General features: G+C 40.0%; 1 protein-coding gene across 1 annotated transcript in view; it reads right to left on the bottom strand.

The window, feature by feature from the left end:
• The window catches only part of ADGRV1 (adhesion G protein-coupled receptor V1), a 654,157-nt gene extending 627,937 nt beyond the window's left edge, over positions 1-26,220 (bottom strand). Inside the window, exons 1-2 of the mRNA XM_082259824.1 lie at positions 25,975-26,220; positions 21,280-21,367 (exon numbers count right to left, since the gene is read on the bottom strand). Of these exons, the coding sequence (XP_082115950.1) occupies positions 21,280-21,322 (43 nt within the window). The 5' untranslated portion in view covers positions 21,323-21,367; positions 25,975-26,220. The remainder of the gene's footprint in view (positions 1-21,279; positions 21,368-25,974) is intronic.
• Positions 26,221-27,705: the final 1,485 nt, after the last annotated feature.

The raw sequence follows: 27,705 nt of genomic DNA, 5'->3' as shown, positions 1-27,705 counted from the left end.
TCTCCCACATTTTTATGTTAGAAAAAATATTATCATAGTAATTTTTAGTGAAAAAAAAGAAAAAAACACTGGGTGTGCAAAGGATCTTACAATGTTTAGGTCATTTACACAAAAAAAACAATCACTGTAAGGCCATATTTAAAACTTAAAGTAAAAATAAAGCTTTTTTTTAAATTAAAATAATAGATGTTATACTTACCTGTGCTGTGAAATGGTTTGCACAGAGCAACCCCAATCCACCTCTTCTGGGGTCCTTGCTGGTGCTCCAGGCTCCTCCTCTTCGGCAAGTGCCCCAATGGAAATCTGCTTTATATGGGGGCACTCGTGCAGGCTTGGCCCTGCTCCTTAATCACAGCATTTGATTGACAGCAGTGGGAGCCAATAGCCCAGTGTGAAGGGAGACAACAGCGAGATCGAGATCAAGCTCATGTAAGTATAAGGGGGAAGTGGTCTGGGGGGGGGGGGGGGATCCTGCAGCACAGAAGGTTTTTTACCTTAATGCATATATTCATTAAGGTAAAAAACCTTATGGCTTTAGAACCACGTTAACCACTTGCCGGCCGCCTTTTACTGCAGCAGATCGAGTTTATTGCGCAAATTGACGTATCTGCACATCATTTCATGCAATAAACACTGGGGGAGGGGGGTGCCGCCGACGCCACGATCGCATGCTGATTGGACACAGGGGATGCCAATCAGTGGGTCATTCTCCAGAGAGGCAGAACGGTAATCTGCCTATGTAAACAAGGCCGATCACCATTCTGACAGGGGAGGAGATAGAGATCTTGTGTGATCTGTCTTCATCCTGTTGGAGCAACCCCCACACAGTTAGCAAACACCAGCTAGGCACACAGTTGACCCTTTGATTGCCCCTGATGTTAACCCCTTCCCTACCAGTGTCATTAGTACAGTAACAGTGCATATTTTTAGCACTGATCACTGTAATAAAGTCACTGGTCCCCAAAAAGGTGTCAAAAGTGTCAGTTAGGTGTCAGATTAGTCCACCGCAATGTCGCAGTCCCGCTAAAAATCGCTGATCGCCACCATTACTAGTAAAAAAAATAAAAATAAAGAAAAATGCCCAAACATTTCACATAGTTTGTAGATGTGATAAACCAATCGATATATACGCTTATAGGGATTGTTTTAATAAAAATATGTAGCAGAATACACGTTGGCCTAAACTGATATAGAAATTTGATTTTTTTTTACATTTTTATTGGATGTGTTTTTATAGCAGAATGTAAAAAATATTGTTTTTTTTTTTTAATTGTTTGCTCTTTTTTGTTTATAGCGCAAAAATTGAAAACCGCAGAGGTGATCAAATACCACCAAAAGAAAGCTCTACTTGTGGGAAAAAAGGACGTGAAATTTATTTGGGTACAGCGTTGCACGACCGCACAATTGTCAGTTAAATTAACGCAGTTCCGTATCGCAAAAAATGGCCTAGTCATTTAGGGGGTAAAACCTTCCGGGGCTGAAGTGGTGAAGGTTGCATTTTTGGATACTCTTTTTGCTTTTTTGGTCTTATGGGTAAAGCAAGGATTAGAGGTAAGAATAAGTCTCATTAATATCCAACAAACATAAGGCAGGTATATGGCACTGTGTAATGGACAACTATGTGCAAAAAATGTATATAATTTGTTTTTGTGCAAATCCTACAGAAGATATATAGTAACAGCATACACTTTAATTTAATAACATCAGTACCGTAATAGAATAAACTCATCCTTCAGCACCTCTGTAGTTCAGAAGGCAGGCTCTGTGAAATTTTTAATCATATTCACACGGTATAGTGAATATGGGTGACTGCATTCAAGGAAGTAAATGTGTGCGATTATTCAAAAAGTACGTTTTCAAACTTCATTCAGATCATTAGGAGTAGGCTAGAAATAATTGAAGTTCAATGTGCAAATGAATGTAGGAATTTAAATGTTGAGAACAGTTACACTTTAACTTGGCAACATGTCTTAAAACATTTTGTAGCACACAAATTATTTTAAATCATGGCTATATTGCCTAGAATAAAATTAGCCATTGCCTATAAATCTGACCCTGTGTCTGAGTTTTCCAAATAAAAGTACATATTACAATAACCAAACATGAAATTAATATTGTCTTTTGGAAAAGCAAAAATTTGCTTGAAATGCATCTTTCTGCCTAGGGCTTTATTATACTGGCACAGCAAGAAGCCCTTTCCCTTTATCCCAGCTACCACTAATTCAGCCAATTATTTTTTAGAATGTTCGGTATTTCAGCCAATTTGTGTTCCTCCTGGTTAAATCTGAATAGGCTGTGCACAGCAAGAAGGTATAACAATGCCCCCACCTGGATCATTCTGAATGATCAGACACAACACAGCTCACTATTTATCCTCAGACTACAGTCTCTATTCATCAGAACTAACTCAAGTTGCCGTGACCAAAGGAAAACCTTTCCAATTTCCCCACCCTAGTCCTACATGCTGGAGTTGAAGTCCACTAAGCCGAGTATTGACTATTAAAAAGAGTTGTCACATGAAAGCGCTGCCCCAGCTACTTCAAAAAGGAGAGAAGCCAACTAACTCTCAAGGGGCAAAGTCTCCTGCAGTAGTCATATGGCTGAGAAAGCCAAATACATGCAAAAACGTGAATTACCAACTCAATTTAAGAAAAATATCATTGAAAATAAGATCTAAATTAAAGAACAAGCCTTGAAACCTTTAAAAAAACAAACCTCATTAGTCCATGACACATTTCTTTTACCCCTATAAACTGCTAAAAATTAGATTCTGTAGATTTAAACAATGTAGTCCTATTACAATAAATGCATTTCTTGTGATGATCTGCCTACAAAGGGAAATCATCTTTTTCCAGGTGGATGCACTTCATGTGGGCTTTTTAATATAGAGGAGTGTTATATTTCGCAATAAGTGGTTTGTTTACAGCCAGCCTCACACACCTATCATATACTGTAAACTATAAGGGGGAATTTCTTGCATTGCCTTGCCATTGCATTGCCACATTTATTTTATTAAATTTATAGTGATTATAAAACTTCTGCTACAGCACTTAAGAAAGCTTTTAACCATTTACACTAGGGGGTGAATCACCTTAATGGGAGCAGAGATAGCAATACAAATTGACAGGGGTTCTAATTTTACCCTAAAGTTAAAAAAATATGGGCTTTATATACACTTTAATTTTGTGCTGCCCTGGAAACAAGGTATACCCCAACAAGTTCATTGTTACCTCTCAGATTCAAATAAGAACCCAGGCACTGGTGTGTAAACCAATCAAACCGCATCGAACTGAACATTTCCATTAGCTTCTACAATGTGAGTGGATTACATAATTGCCCCAGCAACATTTTGTTATATCCTTCTACTGTTGTCACAACTTTATTTTCAAAAGATTTTTATTTGTAATATGAAGGAACAGATACAAAACAAGCATTATGAACCATGCACAAAAAGCAAATATTTGACAAATTGAACCATACTGAACAGTATACATACAACTCTCAAAAACTTCAAAGTGTAAACAAGCAAGTAATCCTCATAGGTTCCACAATGAGAAGGGCGCAGAGAAAAATGTATGCGCCGTGAAATGGAGATCCGGAGAGACCTGCCCAATCCCAAGGAGACCCCTACTGGGGGCTAAGACTGTCCCCTCAGGAGAGATAGGGCATCCCTGGCTCCCCCATAACTCAGCTCTGGTAGACCAAGTTGCGGTATTAATGATTTACCCTTATAGAAGAGTGTAGTAAAGTTATAAATTTGGATCAAAAGGCTATTGAGTAATATGCAACCCTAAGAGCTGCTTCCAATACAGTGAAGGTAGGGAGCAACTAGCGTCTCAAAATCTTCGCATCAAGCATGGTATGCTTAAGAGAAAATGGTGTGGGGAAGAGAAAGAGAAGAGACAAAAGGTGGGAAAGGAATAGAAAGGAGAGTTAAAGAGGCTATTTAAAGAGAGAGCAGAGGAAGGAGCAGATCATGATAAAGAGGGTGTGATACTAGCACAGAGGAATGAGGTCTTAGAGAGAGAAAGTGAGAGGAAGAAGTTTTCCTGACAGGTCCCTAAGAACAAGAAGGATCAAACTAGTGCTGCAGAGCATGTAACTGGGTTTTAGTAAACTCAGCCCATGGTCCCCACACCACCTCAAAGAGATGGTGAGTATCCAGGAGTTTGCTAGCTAACAATTCTTGTGACATGATCCAGGAAATTTTCTTTTAGCGCGCAATATGGAAACTGAAGGTCTCTTCCAAGCACTGGCTATGGTCATTTTGGCTCCCAGAAGGATGAAGTGAATGAGACGTTTTTGATATTTGGATGCGCCCGGGGTAGGCATGTTAAGCAGAGCAATCTGTGGTGACTGCACGATTGATAGACCCGTGACTTTCCTGATGATATTGAATACTTTATTCCAGAAGCCCCTTATTTTGGGGCAGTCCCACCACATATGAACAACAGAGCCGTTGCCACAACTTTAAAGTCTCTTTAGGGTTGGAGTTTGCGCTGGACTGACTCAATAAGTGGTAGGTCAATCAGTGGTAGGTCAATAGGTAGATGATGGCGGGGGCAGGTTGGAAGAGTTTTTTTTTAATCTTCCGATTATTTCTGCCCAATTTAACAGGAAGGTGGTGGTGAGCCCTTTTTTGGGGGCTTGGTCTGCTACCTAAAGGGTACAGCCCCGAGGTCGTTTCCAAGTGTACTAGTAAAAGGTAGGTAGAAAGGAGTACCTGATATTCAGTGAAATGCAATTTGGAATTTGCAGTCATTTATTGAAAGATGCAACAATCTATCAAGCCAACACGTGAAAGATACCGTACCAATCGTTACTCTACTGAAATGTCTATTCTGTTACAGTACCTTGGCTCCAACTTTAACATTTATAAATGAATACTGCTTTATATAATGACACATGACCGCCATAAAATCTAGAATGAAGGTCAAATATATCTAATGAATGCCGAATTACAAACTGATCATAAGAGATTTTTCTTCATGCAAGATGTGTTTAGAAATAATAATATGCTAACTACTATCTGTCCAGTCTACGGTTACAAGACATCACATAAAATCCTGGCCCTACATAACTGTGAGCACCCATTACAAAGCCAAGTGATGACATTACTTTCCACCACTAGACTGATTAAAAGGTAGAATACACAAATTCATCTTGACACTAAGACAAACATGGGTAATATGAACAATATATCATCAATGCTTTCACAAAAGAATCAAACAACTTTCACCAAAAATCTACACATTTTTCAAACTGGATTTAATTGGAAAAAAAATGAGTTAATCTTGGGTGACAACTGGGTGTGATAACATTATTAAATAGAACCTTAAGTATCCTCCTCCTACTTTTCTATGCTTTCTCTCTTCCTAACTATACCTTCTCTTCCTTCCACCCACTTAAAAAATAAAACAGTAACTGGATGTGCACGGGCTTTAGCCTTTGCTATTACGACTGCTTAACATACTATACACTTGCATTATGTAATGAAACTTGCCAAAACAAAAATTTTACGAATTCAGGACATACCTAGTCCTCTTAACTATCATAACTCTTAACGTGAATGGACATTCTTTGACACTCTAATTTAACATGTTATAAAAATCATTGATTGTATGTCTACATACATGTATTTTCTTGCTATCTGTGCATATCTTTTAAATAAAAAATTAAAAATAAATAAATAGAACCCTTAAGTGTCAGCTGACATCTGAAAAATCCTATTTCTGTAAGAAGTATATAACTTCTAACTCTGAATGAAAAATTTAATTTATTGTTCTGGTAAAATAACAATATAATTTCAATCTTTAGTACAAATGATCCCCTATGATTTAATGATTCTAGACACAAAACCATGCTTATATGGAATTTTCATTCTACTTCATTCTGGAAGTTCATTGCGTGTGGCTTTATTGAGCTTTATTTATTTATTTTTTTCATTTGTAATAAATAATGGTTTAACTTGTATGTTAGTTTATTTCTATATGGTAAATTTAAAGTCCCATCCTTCATATGTATCTCCCATTTTTAGGGCTGAGAGTTGTTAACACCTCTGAGTCCAATTAATGTTACAGTACCGGAAGTGACACTATAAGGTCCACATGCTTCACTGAAGTGTTACTGGAAACCTTGCCCAAGCATTGCCACCAGCCTTTGGGATATTCAGTGTGACAATGTTTGGACTTGGTATCATGTCTTTCAAGCACTATGTGTTGTCTTGTGGGACAGGGCATTCTACTCTACCCAAATCTCCAAACAAAAATCAAAGTTTTGTGGGGAGGCCAAGGCAGTGCTTTAAAGGAGTGTTTACTGAAATGTGGGAGGTACTGTATGCTTGTGCCAGTGTATAATATAGAACATTACTAGTTGCTGCCAAGGTTAATGATAAGTGTGAACTTGCTTTACAGGACCACTATAGTGAGAAATATTATAATGTGGTAACTGCATGGAGTTGGTTACTGTAATCGTAGTATTCAGTATATCGGTGCTTTTTTTTTTTTTTTTACAGGCTTTTTTTTTTTGTCCACATTCACATGCAAACAAAGCTGTCCAGCAAAAGTGGCAGTTACAGGAGTTGGGGCAAACCATGCGACACCGCTGCATGAAAATGCATGTCAAGTAGAAACACCACTCCTCTGTGGCTGCTTTACATCTATGTGTGCAGCTTAAATAAAATGGAACTAAACTCTGCTATCTTTTATAGACAAGAAAGCTACCATCTTCGTCTGGGTTCAAACTAATGTGATGTGGGAACCAGCATGATTCCAGTGCGGGTTCCCGCATCGAATGCCTCTGGCAGGCAGTATACACTGCCCTATGCGAACCACTGCAGGTGTCAATACAAGGTTATTGACATCCCCAGATCGGTTCCAGATCTTAGTGCCAAATGTCAAATGGTGCAGGAATTGGATTCTGGTGCAGACCATGAAAAGGGTCCTGCACCATTTTTGTCCGAATTTGATGCAAATTCAGTCATACAATCTGTATGGCTGAATTCGCATCGCACAAACATCACATATGATCTGCAAAGCAATGCGGTGCGAATTACATGTAATGTCTGATATCGCAATAGTGTGAACCCAGCCTGAGCCTTTGTTTGATCTGCAGCTGCCATGGTGCTGCACATGAGATATATGACACCAGCTATTTGGTGGCTTGACAGTTTGCTTGAAAGTACAGCATGCCTTAGGTCTAACTGTTTTGAGAAGCAGTTAAATCAAAGAGTTTAGATCTGCTTTAAAAGATATCTAAATTCAAGAAAATTCCTGTTGATCTTCGCAGAATTTAAGCATCCTTGTAAAATTTTACACAAAAAAGCTTTGGTTTTACACAAATGGTTACTATTGATATCCTATCAAGACTGAATAGGCGCTTTTGCTTCATAAACAAGAGAATATCTTATAGATGAAGAGAATGAATTATTATTTTATAAAATAGGAATCCCACCAGCACCCTACAGGATAGACGTAAAGGTAACATGATCTGCAATGCCTTTGGCAACATCCTATTGAGAGCTGTAGAATGAATGAATGACTACCACATCGATAGCGGTGACTTAAGTATTTCTAGTAAGTAACCACTTGTTGCACTACGAAGTTAATATTTCAAACAATTAAGCAACTTTAAATTATTTAATATTAACACCTGCTGGCACAATGCATATAGAAGAACAAAGGAATGCTGAAATTTTGTAATATAATCCAAGTTTAGGCACTGGTGAAATACACCCGCAGTAGCTTTGTGACTCAGTTTTACATAGACAGGTCAACACAGATATCAGGTGAACGACATGCCTCGAGGGTAGTATAAACTATCTGCAGTAAACTGAAGCCACTTCTACTCCCAATTATTTTGCATTATGTAAATTATTTGTGAATACCTCACATTTATTCATTATAATTTTTACATAAAATAATATATATTATTCAATCTACTATTATTATTCAACAATGTAAAAAAAAAACGAAAAAAAACACTTCATATTTATATTTAATATCTTCTCAAACTGTTGTGCTACATTAATTGGGATCGGAATTACTCTTTATCTATTGTAAATGTAAGACACCCCATGTCTCTTATTGTGTTGTATGAGAAAATAAAGATGTTTCTCCAATAATCTGTAGCAAGATAGCTTTTCAGCAACAGGAATTCTTTCTGTATTGTCAATGGTTCCAACCAGTGGAGAGTAATGTTCTGCCCTGACTTTCTGAATTAGACTTTTACTTTGCAGTGAGCATCGGGATCACTTGGAATTAGTATTAAAAACATTACTAATCTTGTCTGTTATAAAGCTTTGCATCTCTCTGTAAAGTTAGTAAAGCAGACTTGGGTGAATAGATCAACGAAGAGAACCACTCACCTAAACCATGGGGCTGAGAGCCTAGACAGGCAGGCAGGATGATGGCCAGTGTGACATGTCTTGCAATGTTCAGCTCCTGAGATGTATCACTCTATCATTCTCTCTACAGTCTCGGTGCATGTGGGGGAGGGGCTGTGCTGTCTGGTACTAATCCAGACCGCATCATTGAAACCTGTCACCTAGCAAAGCCCTACTGTCCTACTCAGCTAGACACAGATAGTGACAGAAGGCTTGATTCACAAAGTTTTAGCACAGTGAAAAGGATCTTCATTGCAGCCTTGAGACTGTAATTTTGCAATCTAATTAGCTGAAAATAACTGCATTTAAAAAAAAAAATAAAGATCCATAGTCTGATGTGTTTGCTTTGTGAATTGAGCCTAGAGTCTCCCAAAAGCCTCCTCCCCCCTCCAACCAATGTAAACTCATAATTTCTGTATCTCATCTAATATGACAATTGTCCAATCACAGCTGGCCATAAGCACTGTCTGTGCACGCCGCTCGTGCGCGCCCCCAGGGCTGGTGACAGATACTCAGGTACTCTAAAGGCAGGTACTTGTGTTCTCTGATGACAGGTACTTGGGTACTCTGATGACAGGTACTCTGATGACAGGTACTCGGGTACTCTGATGACAGGTACTCAGGTACTCCCATGACAGGTACTCAGGTACTCTGATGACAGGTACTTGGGTACTCTAAGTACCTGTCATCGGAATACCTGAATACCTGTCACCAGCCCATCAGAGTACCCGAGTACCTGTCATCAGAGTACCCGAGTACCTGTCATCAGAGTACCCAAGTAGCTGTCATTAGAGTACACGAGTACCTGTCATCAGAGTACCTGTCATCAGATTACCTGAGTACCTGTCATCAGAGTACCTGTCATCAGAGTACCCAAGCACCTGTCATCAGAGTACCTGTCATCAGAGTACCCGAGCACCTGTCATCAGAGTACCTGTCATCGGAGTACCCGAGTACCTGTCATCAGAGTACCTGTCATCGGATTACCCGAGCACCTGTCATCAGAGTATCTGTCATCAGAGTACCCGAGCACCTGTCATCAGAGTACCTGTCATCGGAGTACCCAAGTACCTGTCATCAGAGTACCTGTCATCAGAGTACCCAAGTACCTGTCATCGGAGTCCCTGAGCACCTGTCATTGAAGTACCCGAGTACCTGTCACCAGCCCATCAGAGTACCTGTCATCGGAGTACCCGAGTACCTGTCACCAGCCCGAGTACCTGTCATCGGAGTACCCGAGTACCTGTCATCGGAGTACCAGAGTACCTGTCATCGGAGTACCCGAGTACCTATCATTGGAGTACCCGAGTACCTGTCACCAGTCCATCAGAGTACCCGAGTACCTCTCTGTAGCCCTTCAGAGTACCTGAGTACCTGTCTCCAGCTCAGAGTGCCCAAGTACCTGTCTTAAGCCCAGAGTGCACGAGTATCTATCTATAGCCCATCAGATTGCCCGAGTACCTGTCTCTAGCCCATCAGAGTACCCAAGTACCTCTCTGCAGCCCATCAGAGGACCCGAGTAAAATGTCATCAGAGTACCCAAGTATCTGTCACCAGCCATCAGAGTACCCGAGTACCTGTCACCAGCCCATCAGAGTACCTGAGTACCTATCATCAGAGTACCAAAGTACCTGTCTCCAGCCCTTCAGAGTACCTGAGTACCTATCTACAGCCCAATAGAGTACCCGAGTACCTGTATCCAGCCCATCAAAGTACCCGAGTACCTGTCTTCAGCCCATAAGAGTACCCAAATACCTCTCTGCAGCTCATCATAGTACCCGAGTACCTCTCTGTAGCCCACCAGAGTACCTGAGTACCTATCTGCAGACCATCAGAGTACCTATCTGCAGACCATTAGAGTACCCGAGTACCTGTCTCCAGCCCAGAGTGCCCGAATACCTATCTACAGCCCATCAGATTACCTGAGTACCTGTTTCTAGCCCATTAGAGTACGCAAGTACCTCTCTGTAGCCTATCAGAGTACCCGAAGAACCTTTCTGAAGCCAATCAGTGTACCTAAGTATCTGTCTGCAGCCCATCAGAGTACCTGAGTACCTATCTGCAGCTCATCAAGTACCTTAGTACCTATCTGCAGCCCATGCCTCCTAGATTATGTGTTGGGGTGTTTGCTTTCAAAAATGGGGTCATTTTGTGGGCATTTCCATTGTCCTGGTGCTCCAGGGCCTTCATAAGTGTGATAAGGTGTAATGATATTAGATGTTCAAAAGACTCATTATGCCTCATAGAATATATGTTGGGGTGTTTGCTTTCCAAAATGGGGTCATTTTGTGGGTAATTTCGATTGTCCTGGTGCTCCAGGGCCTACAAAATGTGAAAGGTTGTTAGAAAACTATATGTGTCATTTATGCTCCTAGAACACCTGACGGTGTTCCTTGCATGTTGGGCCTCAAGTGGTTAAAGAGTAACTCCACTTTTGTTGAGAAAAAAACATTCCCCTCTGGGTGATCTATGTACATTGGAAGGAGTTTAACAAACTTTGTTGGAGATTCCTACCTTTTGTTATTCTAAAGAAATAGCTGTTTGTCTGTGTCCATGTCCAGAGTGATCCTGTATGGGAGTGGTTTTACAATTATCAATCGAGTGCTGTACATGCAGGGCTCTAATGAGGAAAGTGGCGAGGTCTGCATTCTCTATATAAATAAAAATATCAATTTACTACTTTTCATTTTATTATTTAATACACTTGCCAGATGTTCTAAGTGATGGGTCAGAAAGCTGTGGCATAAAAGCGGAGTTGTAAGTGATCAGCACCCTCAGACAGTATAAGGCAGGCAGAGGACAACAATCAACCATCCCAGGACAGTGATCAGCAGGCTATATGGCACTCACCCTCCTTCCTCTCCCAGTGGTCCATAGTGAAGGTGAAGCCCCTGTTTGCCCTCTCCAGGGCCCAGCACACCTCACACCTCCATGATGAGGAGCTCTATGCTGGTCTTGGTGTTCTGGCTCTTCTCCTTCAGATCCTCTACTGGGGTCACAGAAGCTGCCATGAACTCCTGACACCACCGGGCCACCTGGTCCTCTTATGACACCAAGGCTGCCGTCTCTGCCCGCTATAGCTGAGAGAATCCCGCCGTCAGTCTAGCCACCACCGCTGCCACCAGCAGGACCGAGGAGCTGGCTCTGCATCCCATGAACATATCCTGCATAACAGCCCACATACGTACTCACTGATGCAAGTATACTCCTTGTGCGAAATGCAGACCAGCCTCCGTAAACTGTGTGGGCTGGGTTCTGAATCCATCGTGATTTGACTGCTCTGGCTCTTTGTAATTTGCGTGGGCTCACACAGCACAATTCAAATGGGCCCGCTCTCAGTGATTTCCGGTACAGCGCGACCCACTCAAACGCAGCTCTCGACCCACCAGTGGGTCCCGACCCACAGTTTGGGAACTCCTGCCATATTGCATAGCATTTTTACAGAGAATTACAGGAGCTGTAAAATAAAATGCCCAGACTCCTAGGATGTATGACATCATTTTGGCCTAGGCCAGGAACCAGGATGCAACTAAAAAAATGTTAAAAAAAAAAAAAGATATAATATACTTTCCTATCTATTTGCTAATGCTAGCAGTATATAGATTAAAAGTAGTTAATAAGAGAGTTACGTTTAGCTTTATAAATGCATGATGTGAAATTAATAAAAATAAATTATAAAAACAAAAAATTCATTATTATTATACAGGATTTATATAGCACCGACAGTTTATGCACGCTTTACAACTTGAGGATAGACAGTACAAATACAATACACTTTAATACAGTAGGAATCAGAGGGCCCTGCTCGTTAGAGCTTTCAATCTAAGAAGTGCAAAAACACAATTTTTTCTTTGCAGTTAAATACAACCACAAAATAAGATGGAACAATCAAACAGCACATTTAGGTCAAAACATAATTGACATTTCTGTGAAGTTTATTTTTATGGGATTGCTATGACATCAGTGATCATATAAGCATAGAAGAATAAAAAAAAAAAAAAAACATTAGAGGGTATGTGTGGTCACTGCCCTTCCAAAGCTGTCACAGCTGTCAGCAGTGGGCTGGGCATAAACACAGCATGAATTCTACCAACACAGACACAAATTATTCTGGTTGACTGGATTAAGAAGTCATTTAATTTGCATGTTAGGACCCCCCTCCATTGTTAATAGCCAGGTTATATTTTGAGATTGAAGCAGCTCTAGCATTTTCATGACAAATGTAGTCGTCACATTAAAATTAATGTAAAGTTCAAGCAGTATGATTATGCGATATCTCAGATCTAAAATTGGTCAGGTAACCCAAATGCTGAAATAAGTTATCTAAAAACGTGAATTTATTCTGAATAGTTTCTGCACAGCACAGAATTATATTTTACAATAATATTAACAGTGTACCTAATTATATTTAAATTAAAAGTCCAGCCAAAACTTTTTTTTTTATTTCACTAGAGTGGAGAAGTTCTATCAAGAAGAAATTTCTATAAAACCAGGGGGAAATTTTACTCCTACACAGGTTTGTCCACTAAAAGATCTCCCTCAACCGCATTGTAATTATACACTCACCAGCCACTTTATTAGGTAGACCTGTTCAATTACTTAGTAACACAAATTGCAAATCACCCAATCACATAGCAGCAACTGAATGCACTTAGGCATCTAGACATGGTGAAGACGACTTCCTGAAGTAAAAACCGAGCATCAGAATGGGGAAGAAAAGGGATTTAAGTGACTTTGAATGTGGCATTCTTGATGCCAGATAGGCTGGTCTAAGTATTTCAAAAACTGCTGATCTACTCTGGGATTTATATGCACAACCATCTTAAGGGTTTACAGTGAATGGTCCGAAAAAGAGAAAATACCCAGTGAGTGGAAGTTGTGTGGACAAAAATGCCTGTTGATGTCAGAGATCAGAGGAGAATGGGTAGACGATGATAGAAAGGCAACAGTAACTCAAATAACCACTCATTACAACCAAGGTATGCAGAATAGCATCTCTGAACGCACAACACATCGAACCTTGATGGGTACAGCACCAGAAGACCACAAAGGATGCCACTCATGTCAACTGAGAACAGGAAACCGAGGCTACAATTCGCACAGGCTCACCAAAATTGGCTGATCAGATAAGTCACGGTTTCAGCTTGGACATTTGGATGTTAGGATCAGAATTTGGTGTAAACATGAAAGCATGGATCCATCCAGTCTTGTTTCAATGGTTCAGGTTGGTGATGGTGTAATAATGCGGGGGATATTTTTATGGCACACTTTGGGCCCCTTAGTACCAACTGAATATTGTTTAAATGTCATGGCCTACCTGAGTATTGTTGCTGACCATGTCCATCCCATCTTCTGATGGTTACTTCCAGCAGAATAATGCACCATGTCACAAAGCTCAAATCATAAATTTGGCATAAATTTGCAAATTTTAAGCAAACAAAAACTTAAACAAAAGAGTGGCTGTAAATATAGTCAACCTGGACTTTTCAAAAATGTTTGACATGATAAGAGGCATGGAGGCAGGGCTGCCTTTAGAAATCATGGGCCCCCATAGAGCGTAGTAAATGTAGTGTCATTGCAGAACAATACATAGAAAATGACAATGAGCAGTATGCAGTGCAGATCAGTATGAAATGGCATGCAGCAGCATGTAGCGGTAAAGCAGTCGGTAAGCAGTATGTAGTGGCAAGGCAGTCAGTGAGCAGTATGTAATGGCAGGGTGATCAGTGAGTAGTATGTAGTGATAGGGCAGTCAGTAAGCAGCAAGTAGTGGCAAGGCAGTCAATAAGCAGTATGTAGGGGCAGGGTGGTCAGTGTGCTATATGCAGTGATAGAGCAGTCACTGAGGAGTATGTAGTGGCAGGGCAGTCAATGAGCAGTATGTAATAGCAGGGCATTCAGTGAGCAGTATGTAGTGGCAGGGTAATCAGTGAGCAGCATGTAATGATAGGGCAGTCAGTGACCAATATGTAATGGTAGGGCAGTCAGCGAGCAGCATGTAGTGGCAGGGCAGTAAGTGTGCAGTATGTAGGGGCAGAATGGTCAGTGTGCAGTATGTAGTGATAGACTAATCAGTGAGCAGTTGGAAGTGGCAGGGCACTCAGTGGGCAGCTGAATGTAGGGGCAAGGCAGTCACCGAGCAGTATGTAGTGATAGAGCAGTCAGTGAGCAGTTTGTGCTGGAAGGGCAGTGAGCAGTATGTAGTGGCAGGGCAGTCAGTGAGAAGTATGTAGTTGTAAGGTTCTGGCACTCTCAGTGCCTCCTATCACATTTATTCCGGGTGATTTCCATCTACCTAGACAGAAGAAACACATATAGGTGTGTTTCCCTTTAAGGCTGAAGCGGTCATCACCCAGCGCCGGACTAGATGGCTATTTAGGGCGTCGGTTCTCACTCACATGTGTTCGTTCAAACACCAGTACCTGGATACTAATCTTGCTTGAAGCTTCCATGCTTGCAAGCTCTCCTCGCTGACGAACCTCGCTGCGCTGATCCCTGCATCCTGCTACTGGATCATCCGCATCTCCTGAGCGATCCTTCGGCTATCGCTATTAGTGCTAAGTACCCCACAGGGGAAATCTCTATAGACTTGTACTAGGCTTACACTATTTAGCTCTGCATAGCAAGGACTGTCTTTTACATCTGCATAACTAGATTGCTAGCTCTTGAGGCTACTGCTACTATTTCCTGCACTGGGTTGATCTCTCCTGTATGCACCTGCTACTCTGTCATCTGTTATCATACATGATCGCTAACCCTTCCTGCATCCATCTGCACTGTCTCACCTCAAGTGTCTGTCACCTACCACTTCCACTCAAACCTATCCCTAAGACCTTTATCATTGTCTTACCACATGTATATAAAGTCACACTAGGAACCAGCTTAATTACTGTGTGTATTTACTTGCTGAAATAAGACCTTCCACACATGATGAGTCATTGAGGTTGGGAATGGTATCTCAGCATATCTCCTACATGACTACTGACGTGGAACTACTTCTGCAGCTGAAAATCCACACCTTATAAGAAACGCAAGGAGCGTTACAGATTGAACGAACCCAAAAAATGGATTCAGCAGAAGTAGCCACTCAGGTGACACAATTAAAACAGCAGGTATCTGCGTTAATACACGCACTTGCTGAATTGAAAAACGACAATCAGGCTCTGTCGCAGCAGGTAATTAGACTGACACAACTTACCTCTGCACAGTCTCCTGAACCCAAGATAAATCCCCCTTTGGTATTTACAGGCGATCGCAAAAAATTTCGCGAATTTAAAAACGCATGTGAGTTACTTTTTTTGCTAAAACCTCGTACCTACCTTACTGATCACATTAAGGTTTGTACTATTATTTCTTACCTATCAGGCGATCCTCGAGCCTGGGCAGATTCTCTTTTTGAAAAAAACGACCAGCTTCTCAACTCCTATGCCTTGTTCCTGGCAGAGCTCACTAGCCTATATGATGACCCCAATAGGCAGAGTACTGCCGATCTTCAGTTAAGATCCTTGAAACAAGGAAAAAGGCCTGTAGAAGACTTTGTCGCAGAATTCAAGAGATGGACCCTTGATTCAGGATGGAATGATGCATCTCTGAAAACCCAATTTAGGCTTGGCCTATCAGAAGCCGTCAAGGACGAGCTCGCCCGAGCAGAGATGCCAAAAACCCTGGATACATTGATACAACTCAGTATCACCATAGATAGAAGACTAAGAGAAAGGAAGTCTGAAAAAATGGAAATGCCATTATCCAGTTCTTCTCAGAATTCAGCTATTGAACCCACTCCTAAACCCGCTCCAGGTAACCACAGACCCCGGCTACCTAAGGAAAAAAGGAGACCTAGTAGATATGGTGATCCTGCCTGGTCATGGTCCGAGCCTGCCTCAAACAGTCGACCTTGTCAATCTGACACATCCCATTTGGACCCTGATCCTACAGAGATGGATGAGGAGCCTATGGAGATTGGTGCCATACATGCTAGGTTGTCCTCACAAGAAAAAAGAGATCACAGGAGAATCTGTGGCCTTTGTTTTTATTGTGGTGAAGGGGGACATTTCATTACATTCTGCCCAACCAGACCCCATAGGCCTAAGGCTCTCCCAATGGAGGCCAGGCGAATCCGAAGGGTCTTCCCTGAAAAACAGCCTGGAAATTATCAAGGCTGTTGCCAGCCCTGTCCCCGTTCTATATCAGTGAAGGACACCCAGAAATTAACAAATATTGGAATAGATATTCCTTCAACTCCAGTGAACTTTATACCACGTTCAAAAAACCCTCCTGTACCACCTCCTGAGGATACTCCTATTTTTGCAAGCACATTTCTGGCTTCCGATGAAAATATAGAGATTCTTGCACCTGACTGCGTACGTGCTTCTAATGGCACGGTGGTATGTAGGAAGTATCTGAGGATGTTTGAAGAAGCATTGGTTGCTAGGTCTACTAGGATTACTTCGGATGGTTATGCGTCCGATTCTAGTGAGGGGTCCATGTAGCAGACACCCTAACAACAAGTGATCCGATTCTCATCGGTTACCAACCTGATCCGATTTTTATATCGGCAACAAGGGATCCGATTCTCATCGGCTACCAACCTGATCCGATTTTCATATCGGCAACAAGGGATCCGATTCTCAGATCGGTTACCAACCTGATCCGATTCTCATATCGGCAACCATTTTTTTTTTTTTTTTTTCCGATTTTCATATCGGAGACCAGTCTTATCCGATTCTCGTATCGGCAACCAGTATTATCCGATTCTCATATCGGCAACCAATTTTTTTTTTACTTCCCGATTTTCATATCGGCAACCAGTCTTATCCGATTCTCGCATCGGAGACCAGTCTCATTCCGATTCTCATATCGGCAACAAAAAAAAAAAAAGAGAAATTTTTTTTTTTCCCTTCCGATTTTCGCATCGGCAACCAGTCTCATGTAATTCTTATATCAACAACCAGCCTTAGAGGCCTTCCGGAGCCGGCCTTACGGGGGGGGGTAATGTAAGGTTCTGGCACTCTCAGTGCCTCCTATCACATTTATTCCGGGTGATTTCCATCTACCTAGACAGAAGAAACACATATAGGTGTGTTTCCCTTTAAGGCTGAAGCTGTCATCACCCAGCGCCGGACTAGATGGCTATTTAGGGCGTCGGTTCTCACTCACATGTGTTCGTTCAAACACCAGTACCTGGATACTAATCTTGCTTGAAGCTTCCATGCTTGCAAGCTCTCCTCGCTGACGAACCTCGCTGCGCTGATCCCTGCATCCTGCTACTGGATCATCCGCATCTCCTGAGCGATCCTTCGGCTATCGCTATTAGTGCTAAGTACCCCACAGGGGAAATCTCTATAGACTTGTACTAGGCTTACACTATTTAGCTCTGCATAGCAAGGACTGTCTTTTACATCTGCATAACTAGATTGCTAGCTCTTGAGGCTACTGCTACTATTTCCTGCACTGGGTTGATCTCTCCTGTATGCACCTGCTACTCTGTCATCTGTTATCATACATGATCGCTAACCCTTCCTGCATCCATCTGCACTGTCTCACCTCAAGTGTCTGTCACCTACCACTTCCACTCAAACCTATCCCTAAGACCTTTATCATTGTCTTACCACATGTATATAAAGTCACACTAGGAACCAGCTTAATTACTGTGTGTATTTACTTGCTGAAATAAGACCTTCCACACATGATGAGTCATTGAGGTTGGGAATGGTATCTCAGCATATCTCCTACATGACTACTGACGTGGAACTACTTCTGCAGCTGAAAATCCACACCTTATAAGAAACGCAAGGAGCATTACAGTAGTGGAAGGAAAGTCAGTGGGCATTATGTAGCAGCAGGGTAGTCAGTGGGCAGAATGTAGCAGTAGGATTTATAGAGTATGTAGTGGCTGGTCAGCGAGCAGCATGCAGTGGCAGGGCAGTCAGTGTGCAGTATGTAGGGGCAGGATGGTCAGTGTGCAGTATGTAGTGATAGACTAATCAGTGAGCAGTAGGAAGTGGCAGGGCACTCAGTGGGCAGCTGAATGTAGGGGCAAGGCAGTCACCGAGCAGTATGTAGTGATAGAGTAGTCAGTGAGCAGGTTGTGCTGGAAGGGCAGTGAGCAGTATGTAGTGGCAGGTCAGTCAGTGAGAAGTATGTAGGTGCAGGGTGGTTAGTGAGCAGTTTGTAGTGATAGGGCAGTCAGTGAGCAGTATGTAGTGGAAGGGCATTCAGTGAGCAGTATGTAGTGGAAGGAAAGTCAGTGGGCATTATGTAACAGCAGGGCAGTCAGTGGGCAGAATGTAGCAGTAGGATGTATAGAGTATGTAGTGGCGTGAATGTATGTAGTGAATGAGGATGTGATCTTCATGTATAAGTACATAAATGGTCCATATAGTGAACTTGGAGTAAACTTTTCTTTGAATCTGGAGGAAAAGAAGTTTAACCTTTGCATATGGAAAGGCTTCTTCACTGCAAGTGCTGAGAAAATATGGAATAGACTCCCCCAGGACCTAGCTCTGGCTCAGCTAGATGCATTCCTAAATGCAGAATGTAACTGGCTATCAACATTTATAAGAAATAACACCAGATTCTTGGCCAATTGGTGGGCATTACTCAAGTCTAATTTACAGGAGTGAATCTTGACCTTGGGCGCAATTTAAGGATCCATCCCCCACACATCCCCTTTTTCCTGTCCACAGCTGCTATATGTACAGTATATTTAACCTTTGGTTACTTATTCCCGCCCTTTTTTTGTTTCTTTGGCAATGACATATTCTAGACCTTATATGTGGTCATGAAACTGAGATAATTTAATCCCTATAATGATGTTATGTAGTAATTGGCAGGAGTCATGGCATTGTGACACTGTGTATAATGGTAAAATTAGCTGTTTGATGTTTGCCCACTAAATGGCTCTGTCTTTTGGATGCTTGTTCCTTTTGATAGCTGGGATAGCGTGTGGCTGATGCTGGACTCGGAGATGGACTTCACTTTCTGAGCTGATAATCAGGAGTGTGTGGGAGTGGTATCCTCCTGGCATCCGCGCGGAGCTGTGACGTCACCGCGTTCAGTGTGACTGGAGGGGTATGACTGGAGGGGTATATCAAAGAGCAGGCTCTAACGGTGATCAGTGTTGGGGGGGGAGCCGCGGAATGCCGTTCTCAGGCTAGTTAAAAGCTATAGTGGGAACGGTAAGACACACACTATAATGGGATACACTGATTTCTTCCTGGACTGATGGAGACACATGCTCTCATATCTCCTTTACCCTTGGTTCTAGCACATTGTTGCTGAGTACCTCTGTGTAACCACTACTGGAGTTAGTTTTCGGAGTGGACCTCTCTGTTCAGTTGACAGCATGCTGCAGTATATTTAAACGATTTGATCAGGTACAGATGTTTACAATTGCTTCACTCTTGTTTTGAAGTGTTCATTTAAATGCAACTAGCGCATATAGTTGCAGCTCAAAATCACATTTCAATTTATCTTCACTTTTCAGTTTGTTTCTGCCTATCTGATTGCCCCTCCTGCGGTTAACTGCATTATAAGCTATCACCCTTGGCCTTCAGGTTGGGACATTTTCCATTTCGCTCCCTGCTTCTTGATATACAAGCTGGAGACACATTTGTGCTTAATTATTTCCTGTGAATTCTGATAAGATGCCCTTAAACAATCTCTATGTATTTACTCATATTTAAAATTGTTGATTGTATCATGTGAATGTTTTTAAATTACTATATTTTCTCATGTCATATGTGTTTGAAAATTATTTACGTCAATGTATCAACACATTTTTCTTACATGTTCAATTGAATATATTTTGTATATATATATTTTTTTTTTTCTGTTTTCCTTTGTTGACTTATCCATCTAGGTGTAGTAAAATATATCCCCTGAGGAAACCGAATACACTACACTGCGACAATTTATTATAATTAACTTACTCGATGGATATTAAGCATGAATTTGTCCCATGTTTTTAATATGTTTTCCTTATTTGTCTTTTGACAATGAAATATAGAAATAAAATCATAGAATTTTTGACTGGAGTTACTGGCACCTAAAAAATTCTGGCTCTCATTTGAGAGCAATTTTCATTGTGCTGTGTTCTATTAATTTGGGATGCGGTGCCTTTGAGATTTTCCCTGATCAATCCAATCCTGTTCTAACACCAGATTCTTGCCTTAGGGCACCAGGAAAGATTTCCCCCCAGTTGAAGCAAATTGGATCATAAGTTATAAGGATTTCCTTCCTCTGGATCAACTGCAAGTATAGGGGGCCTGTGTATGGAGGTTTTATCATACTTATTTATTAATATTTTTTCTATTGGTTGAGTCCAGTGGATTCGTATTTTTTTTCAGCCTAACTATGTAACAGTAGTGTTAACTGTCTTTGTAAGAGGTTCCAGCAGTCCAGCAGGGATTGTTGAGGGTGCAGCTGGGAGCTGCATGTAAACTCTAACACCCAGGAAGCCATGAGACACATGGTATAAAGTTGGTGACAGGCGGTTTGAATCGCGGCCAGTTCAGCAGGGACCAGTTGAGATTCAAACCAAGCATGGGCAGGCTGATTGTACCCAAGTTAGCTCCACGAGAGGGATTCCCCATCAACCATGACTGTGTTGATGGGGAGTCAAGCGATTTTCTTTCCTGCAGCTAAATCGTAAATGGCCAGCTTAAGAGGTATGGAGGTCTTTTGACTCGCTCTTGGCTGGTTAGTGAACTCTATTGATAAGTAGTAATTGTGCTGAACAGAAGACCTTTTAGGTTGAAGTTTGCTTGTACTGAGGTGAAACCCTTTTTTTGTGTTAACATTGTGATTGTGTTTAGCAATTCCTTACATTGGAAAGTTTGGTTTATGTGAGAAAACTGAGCAAAATCAATAATATATCAATGTTGTAAAATAAATACCTGTGGTGCCACTTTGGAGGCTAAGCCAGGTTTCTTTGCTCATGTTTCTGCCTTTGGGCCCTTTCTCAGAGTCCTACATTGCAAATAGCTGCAAGTAAAATATAAAAAAAAAAATAATTTATTGGCACATTTAGAGCAAACTGACAACACAAATCAAAATATCACATTATATGAGACTTTTATAGTTAAGAATATTAGAAACACAAACATTTTGTTGAAATAAAGTATGGTGTGACAGTTTAGAGAAGACTCTCAAATCAAAACATGGCTATTGACCACAGTCTACTTGTAAGTCGTTTCCATTCTCTGTGCATCCAGACCTTGGTTCTGTAAATGTCCCAAATGCAGAATAACTACTTTACTATACTTTGAACTATTAAACTCCTTTCTCTTTATGCTACAATTATCTCTTTAGAAAATCCCGAGCTCTGCCTCCTGAACCATTGTGGCTTGTGTATGAACTCTAAAGCCCTCTCCCATTGACTTCTAATGCATAAAATATCAAAATAATTTTATCTACACATAGGATATATACTGTACTCTATATTTTAATTAGTGTTATTCCCCCTGCTCTGATCCGTCTCTTATTTATAGCAGCTGGTTCAGGCTCTTTGACTGTCTGCCTGATGGGTGTTTAATACAAAAAAGGTCTCCAGATAGTTACACATGTAAATGGAGGTCTTTCTATGTCTTTACCTTTTTTTAAAAAAAAAAGATAAATTACTTATGAAATTTACATTCCAGTACAAGGTGTAGTGCTCTCCTCTTTACTATTATTATATATCAATGTGTTACATTTGTTTAGTTTTCTACAAGTGTTCTTCTTGTTTAGACATTGTGGAGGAAGACATTTTACTACTGAAAATATTAACCACCTCAATACCATCATGTTTCCTCATTTCCAAAAAAGTGGTGCTAAATTATAGCATGTTCACTTTTAACCCCTTGGTGCCGGCTGCACGCAAATATGTGGCCCTTCAGGGCCTGTTGCTTGGTGCAGAGGGGCCGCATATTTGCGCACTTTGCTGCCCAAACAGGTGTGCGGAGAATGCCCGCACTGCGCGCTCCTGACACAGTTACTGGCGCCTAATTGATCGCTCCTTGGGATCAGGAGTTTTCATGTGTTCTTAAGCCCCACCCTGCCTCCCGGCATCATAAACTTTTAAAGGACCAGGAGGCGCCGGCGTAAAAAGGTCATTTTGGAAGAGTTTGCATTGCCCTAAAAAGAAGTAAGAGATTTTGTTTTTTCAAAATACTTGCTCTGCTTTCATATTTAGAGTAAAAAAAATAAAAAAAACAAGTAGTTGTTGAATACTCCAAAGGAAAGCTCTATCTATCTAAATTTTATAAAACATTTGGGTACACTTATGTAAAACCAGTAATTGTCAGTCAAAGTATCAAAACACTGATAATTGAAAAATGGCCTATTAATGAAAGGGGTGTAACATCCTGGTATTGAGGTGGTTAGGTAAATAAGGGTGGCAGAGCCAACAAATAGGCATTTACACATTGAGAACCGGTAATGATCTTCAAATTACATTTTTGAAACCAACCAACAAACCATTTTCACATGGACAACAATACGCAACAGTATATATACACTGGCATTTTTAACATGGTAGCCCAAAGTATTTATTATATGCAAAACCCAGTAATTCATTGCATCCATACTGATTTTAACCTACTGTACTCCAACTCTGATTGAGTGCTATGGGTTACTGCTAAGCTTTTAAAATGTAGTTTATCTGGACTGAGGAGTAGAGTAGGCTGAATATTTTCCACATAAGCCAAAATCTACACAAAAGATCAAAAAACCCTAAAGCTCAGCCAAAACAGACTCAGCGTTTAGCCAAGTCAAACAAGGGAGCACTCAGTTCGAACAACTAGCAAACAAATAATGTTTATTTACCTAACTGCGTAAAAATTTGTGGTGATGACTCAACAATCAGAGACATGTTCAATCAAATTCTTTTGAATAGAAGTTCATACAGTATATATTATATATGTATGTTTGTATATACACACATACACTCGTTTTAACCATCGAGTTCTGTGGTATTTAGATAAAAAGAGAAGATTTAGTAAGATGAATATTAATAACAGTAAGTTGTTAATAACCCATCTTCAATTGCCCTGTCCACACCATATATAAGAAACTACATTAGACAGTAAAATATAGCAATATGCAAACAACATACAGTTCAAATCATGTTATATTATTTGAATTACAGCCATGTGCTTGTCCTGTACAATATGCACAGCTGCCTTAGAGGTAACCACAATCTTTTAAAAGAAGTGCTCATTATCAAATATGCAGGACTTCCAAATAGATCTTATGAATAGTGGATGCAGATCCTTATCATCTACTATGTAATGTTAGCTGGGTACCAGTGAGTTTCAGGACATGCAGATGTGTCACCTCCATCTTATTTCAATAGTGATTAGGAGAGGATCTTAAACTACTGTCAGGTGTGAATGAGGTCCCAACTCTTTTTGCTTCTCGATTTTGGCACTTTTGAATTGATTTTACAAAAAATGCCAAGATTTAGTCTTCTTTTCTGTGTTTTGTACAAAAAAAAAAAGCTAAAGTAGCATCCAACCAATCTATCCCAAATAGGAACAATAGGAACTTTTTCTATCAACAAGGCTAAAATAGTAGGGGGGGGGGGGGAACTAAGCACCAGTATATTATATTATACCAATATATTATATTGAGCGGTTGCTGTATGGTAAAACTCAAAGTATTGTTCCTAATATATATTAATATAAAGTATATTCCAACCTTATGGCAAATGCATAGATAAAGGATTTATCAGATAACCATACATTTGAATCTCCTTACAGACACTTTTCAGTGCAAACTTTTAAATTAGGGTACATTGTAAATTAGATGATGCTCCTATTTTTAAAGATCCTTAAATAATATACAGTAGTCCCTATGAAACTATTTTATAGCTGAACCATTAGAAGCTTACAAGTAGTCTTTAAAAGTCAATTAGTCTCTAAATGAAAGCAACATGTTTTCCTTTGCCCAGGTCCCCTAAGCTCAGTATTTTATTCAATACTTGGTTTAATTACTTTGCATGTGAGGCTAATGGCGTTACATTGGCTGCTAGTAAATCCAAGAATAGGTTTGCGTTTCACAAAAGGAAATTTAAGCGAACACCTTTGTAAAATATCTATGAGCTTCAAAAAAATAATGAGTGTCTTTCAAGTAGGAATTTTTCAGCTTTAGCATCATAAGTCATTAATATTTTGTGTTAAATGTCCAATTATTACGTACACAGCAAGGGACTGCAGTACATTTGTTATTTCAATATAATTTAAGCTAACAAATTATTTGTGATAGGTATTTAAATTATAGTCAATGTTTTATGTGGTCAAGTTTTATTTATGAGAAGACTTTTGAAAACCTTTCATTTTTATTTAATAAGCTAAAATATGAATATATATAATATAAAATGAACAAAATTATGAAAGACAACCTTTTCTTATATCTAAAGTGTGGCAACCATGGTTACCCAATAATACTAAAATACAAGTGTTCTAGACATTCATATTTGATAATATAGTTGCCTTTATCTGTTTTCTGTTCTAGTCTTTTTATAAAACTGTGACACTGAGAAGACTTCGAACCATACTTTCTTTCTCAACTCATACTGTACATTCTTACTGTACATGCAGCATATAACACTCAAATAAGAAATATTATCTTGTCTATGCAAAGAGAACCATTAATGGACTTCATTAACAAGCTAAAGCAAATATAGTAAACCACAGCAACCAGTGTCACCTTTCACCAGTTTAGACCATCCAGAATAATGAACAATTATAGCTAAGTTGTTGCTACAAACTCATGACACAGGATGACACGTATTGGATTAGATACATAGCAAGGAGTGAACTGCAAAAACCAGTAGAAAAAAATATATTTTCTTCCATTAGTGTAACACATAGAAGATGAAAGTGGATTTTTTCTTTAGCTCCTGTATCAAGATCATCTTATCACTAAAACACACGTATGTATTACTGTATATTATAGGACACAGCTGAAAAGTCTGGCACGTCAGATGTGTAAAGACAACGAGATGTAACATGCAACAAGTGTTTATGGAAATAATGTATGAAATGCCAAGGCATCTAAGAATTTTTTTTTTGACGCATGGAAGAAAAGAAAGGACTTCTGTAGGAATCTTTTTTTTTTATGTAATAAATATATATATATATATATATATATATATATATATATATATACATATACACTAATGTAGCTTAGATTGTGATATAGAAGTGTACTGTTGGTTATAATTAGCTTATCATTGACCACAACTATTACTCCTCTGCTAGTCTCTTATATACACAAACCACTAAACTCATCTCAACAAAGGGACCAATCCTACATCACACTCAACATCAAACCACCAGACAGAAATCAACAGGAAAAGCAACAGGACACAACTGAATTCAAATTATAGCCAGAGAAAAAATCTTAACAAAGATAGACCCAAAGTCAGAAAGTTGTCAGTCCATCTAACTTATCTTGCCATTCATAAGACCACATATATGTATGTCTGTTTGCTTAATCATATGAAAAATCAAGCTAAGTTCTTACTGGATATTACACATTTTATATATTTATATAAAGCATTTATATAAAGCATTTTAAAGTAACAGAAGATAAAAATGGATAAATACCTCAGTCAGATGTTTAATCAGTAAAAAGCAACTGAAGATACGGACAATGTAGACAGCGTCAAAAAACAATTGATGTAAAGTCGTCCCACTTGTTACCCTTCTACTTCTCCCGTCTAGAAAGAGCTGCGGGAACATGAAATGCTTGCTACAGCTTTATTCGGGTGCATGATAAAATGTGTCTATCCATCAAAACCTGATGTGTGCGACAAGATTTTTTTTCTCTACTCTTTTGAAGCATAAATTAAAACAAAGTCGGAGTCTGGAGCAAGACTTGTTCCTGACCAGTCAGCTTGGTCTTTTAAAGTTGCTCCTGGATGATGCTCGCCATGTGTGGTAGGGTCTCCTGTGGTTTGTTATTTTACTTCAATGGAGGGGGGAGGAACCCAACAAAGCACACTGACCACACTGCATATCAAAATGTAACCATGGAAGCAATTGTCCACTTGTCAGAGCCTCCCAGAAATGATCCAGCCATTCACTGCATTGAATCAATATTGAAGCTTTTAAGATTTATTAGGCTAGGGAATGCTAAATGCAATTCCTTCCACTGAAGATTTTATATCCAGGTATTGAACAAGACATTTACTAGTCATCTAATATTGATCCATTTAACTCACTTTTTATTATTTTTTTATTTACAACATGACATTTTTGCATTGTAAAGCTCCCTAAACAAAGAAGAGATTCTGGTTCAACTTATAAAATGACAACAAGATCACAAAAGTCGTGTAGATGCTTTTCCCTTAAATTTGCCAACATAATACATTAAAAGCTGCAGAATGCCTTTGTTTAGAGAACTAATGCTTTGGATATGTGTGTATTTAGTCACTTTCCACACATCAGAACTTACAGCTCTTTTTGTCATTTGTTTTAGTCCTAAAAGTAAACCTGTATCTATAAAGAACAGAGTCTGCCATTGCTTAGCTGATCTTTTTGAAAGCGCTAATTACCTGGTTGCTATGGGAAATTTAAAATAAGAAAAAATGCTTGCAAAGTGTGCAAATGTATCCATTTACTGTACAAATAGTGTAAAAACGAATACATTATCATAGATGAATTACTTTATATTTCATAATATTAATTTCTATATTGTATATATAGTGTATATCTTAAACAAAAATCCTTGTGTCCTTTCACAGTGGCTCGTGCTACTGTAATCAACCAAATGTTGTCTAACTTAAAGCGGAGTTCCGGCCACGAAAAAATGTTTTCAATAAAAATACCCCCGGGACAGTCAGGGCTAGTACATTCTACAATGGATAGCCTCTGTACTGTCCCGGGTCGCACTTACCTGCAAGAAGAAATACTTACCTTTAAGATTTCTTCTCCAGCGTTGCCATCTCGGATGTGGGCAGCTGAAGCCAGCGCAATCCTCTTCTACGCCCTCTTCCGTGTCCTCTTCTCCCAGAATGCGCCTGCACCGGCCCCGCTCGTCACTTCCGGTGCGGCGCCGCATTCCTCCACAGCTTCTGGGCATGCCCAGAAGCTGTTTAGCAGGGAATGCGGCGCCGCACCGGAAGTGACGAGCGGGGCCGGTGCAGGCACATTGATTCCTGGGAGCGATGACGTTCAGCTCCCAGGAATCATTGCAAACCGGAAGTGACGGCGAGGGAGGAATTGGAAGAAAGGTGAGTATATTTTTCTACAATAACAAGGTAAGTAAAAAAAAAACAAAAATCGTAACTATCCATTTCTTTTTCAGGTGACAAATAGGAAGCGGATGGCCACAAA

The sequence above is a fragment of the Pelophylax lessonae genome (genome assembly GCF_965119305.1).
Source record: "Pelophylax lessonae genome assembly, chromosome: 1".
NCBI lineage: Eukaryota > Metazoa > Chordata > Amphibia > Anura > Ranidae > Pelophylax > Pelophylax lessonae.
This window is presented reverse-complemented; position numbering and strand designations above follow the sequence as displayed.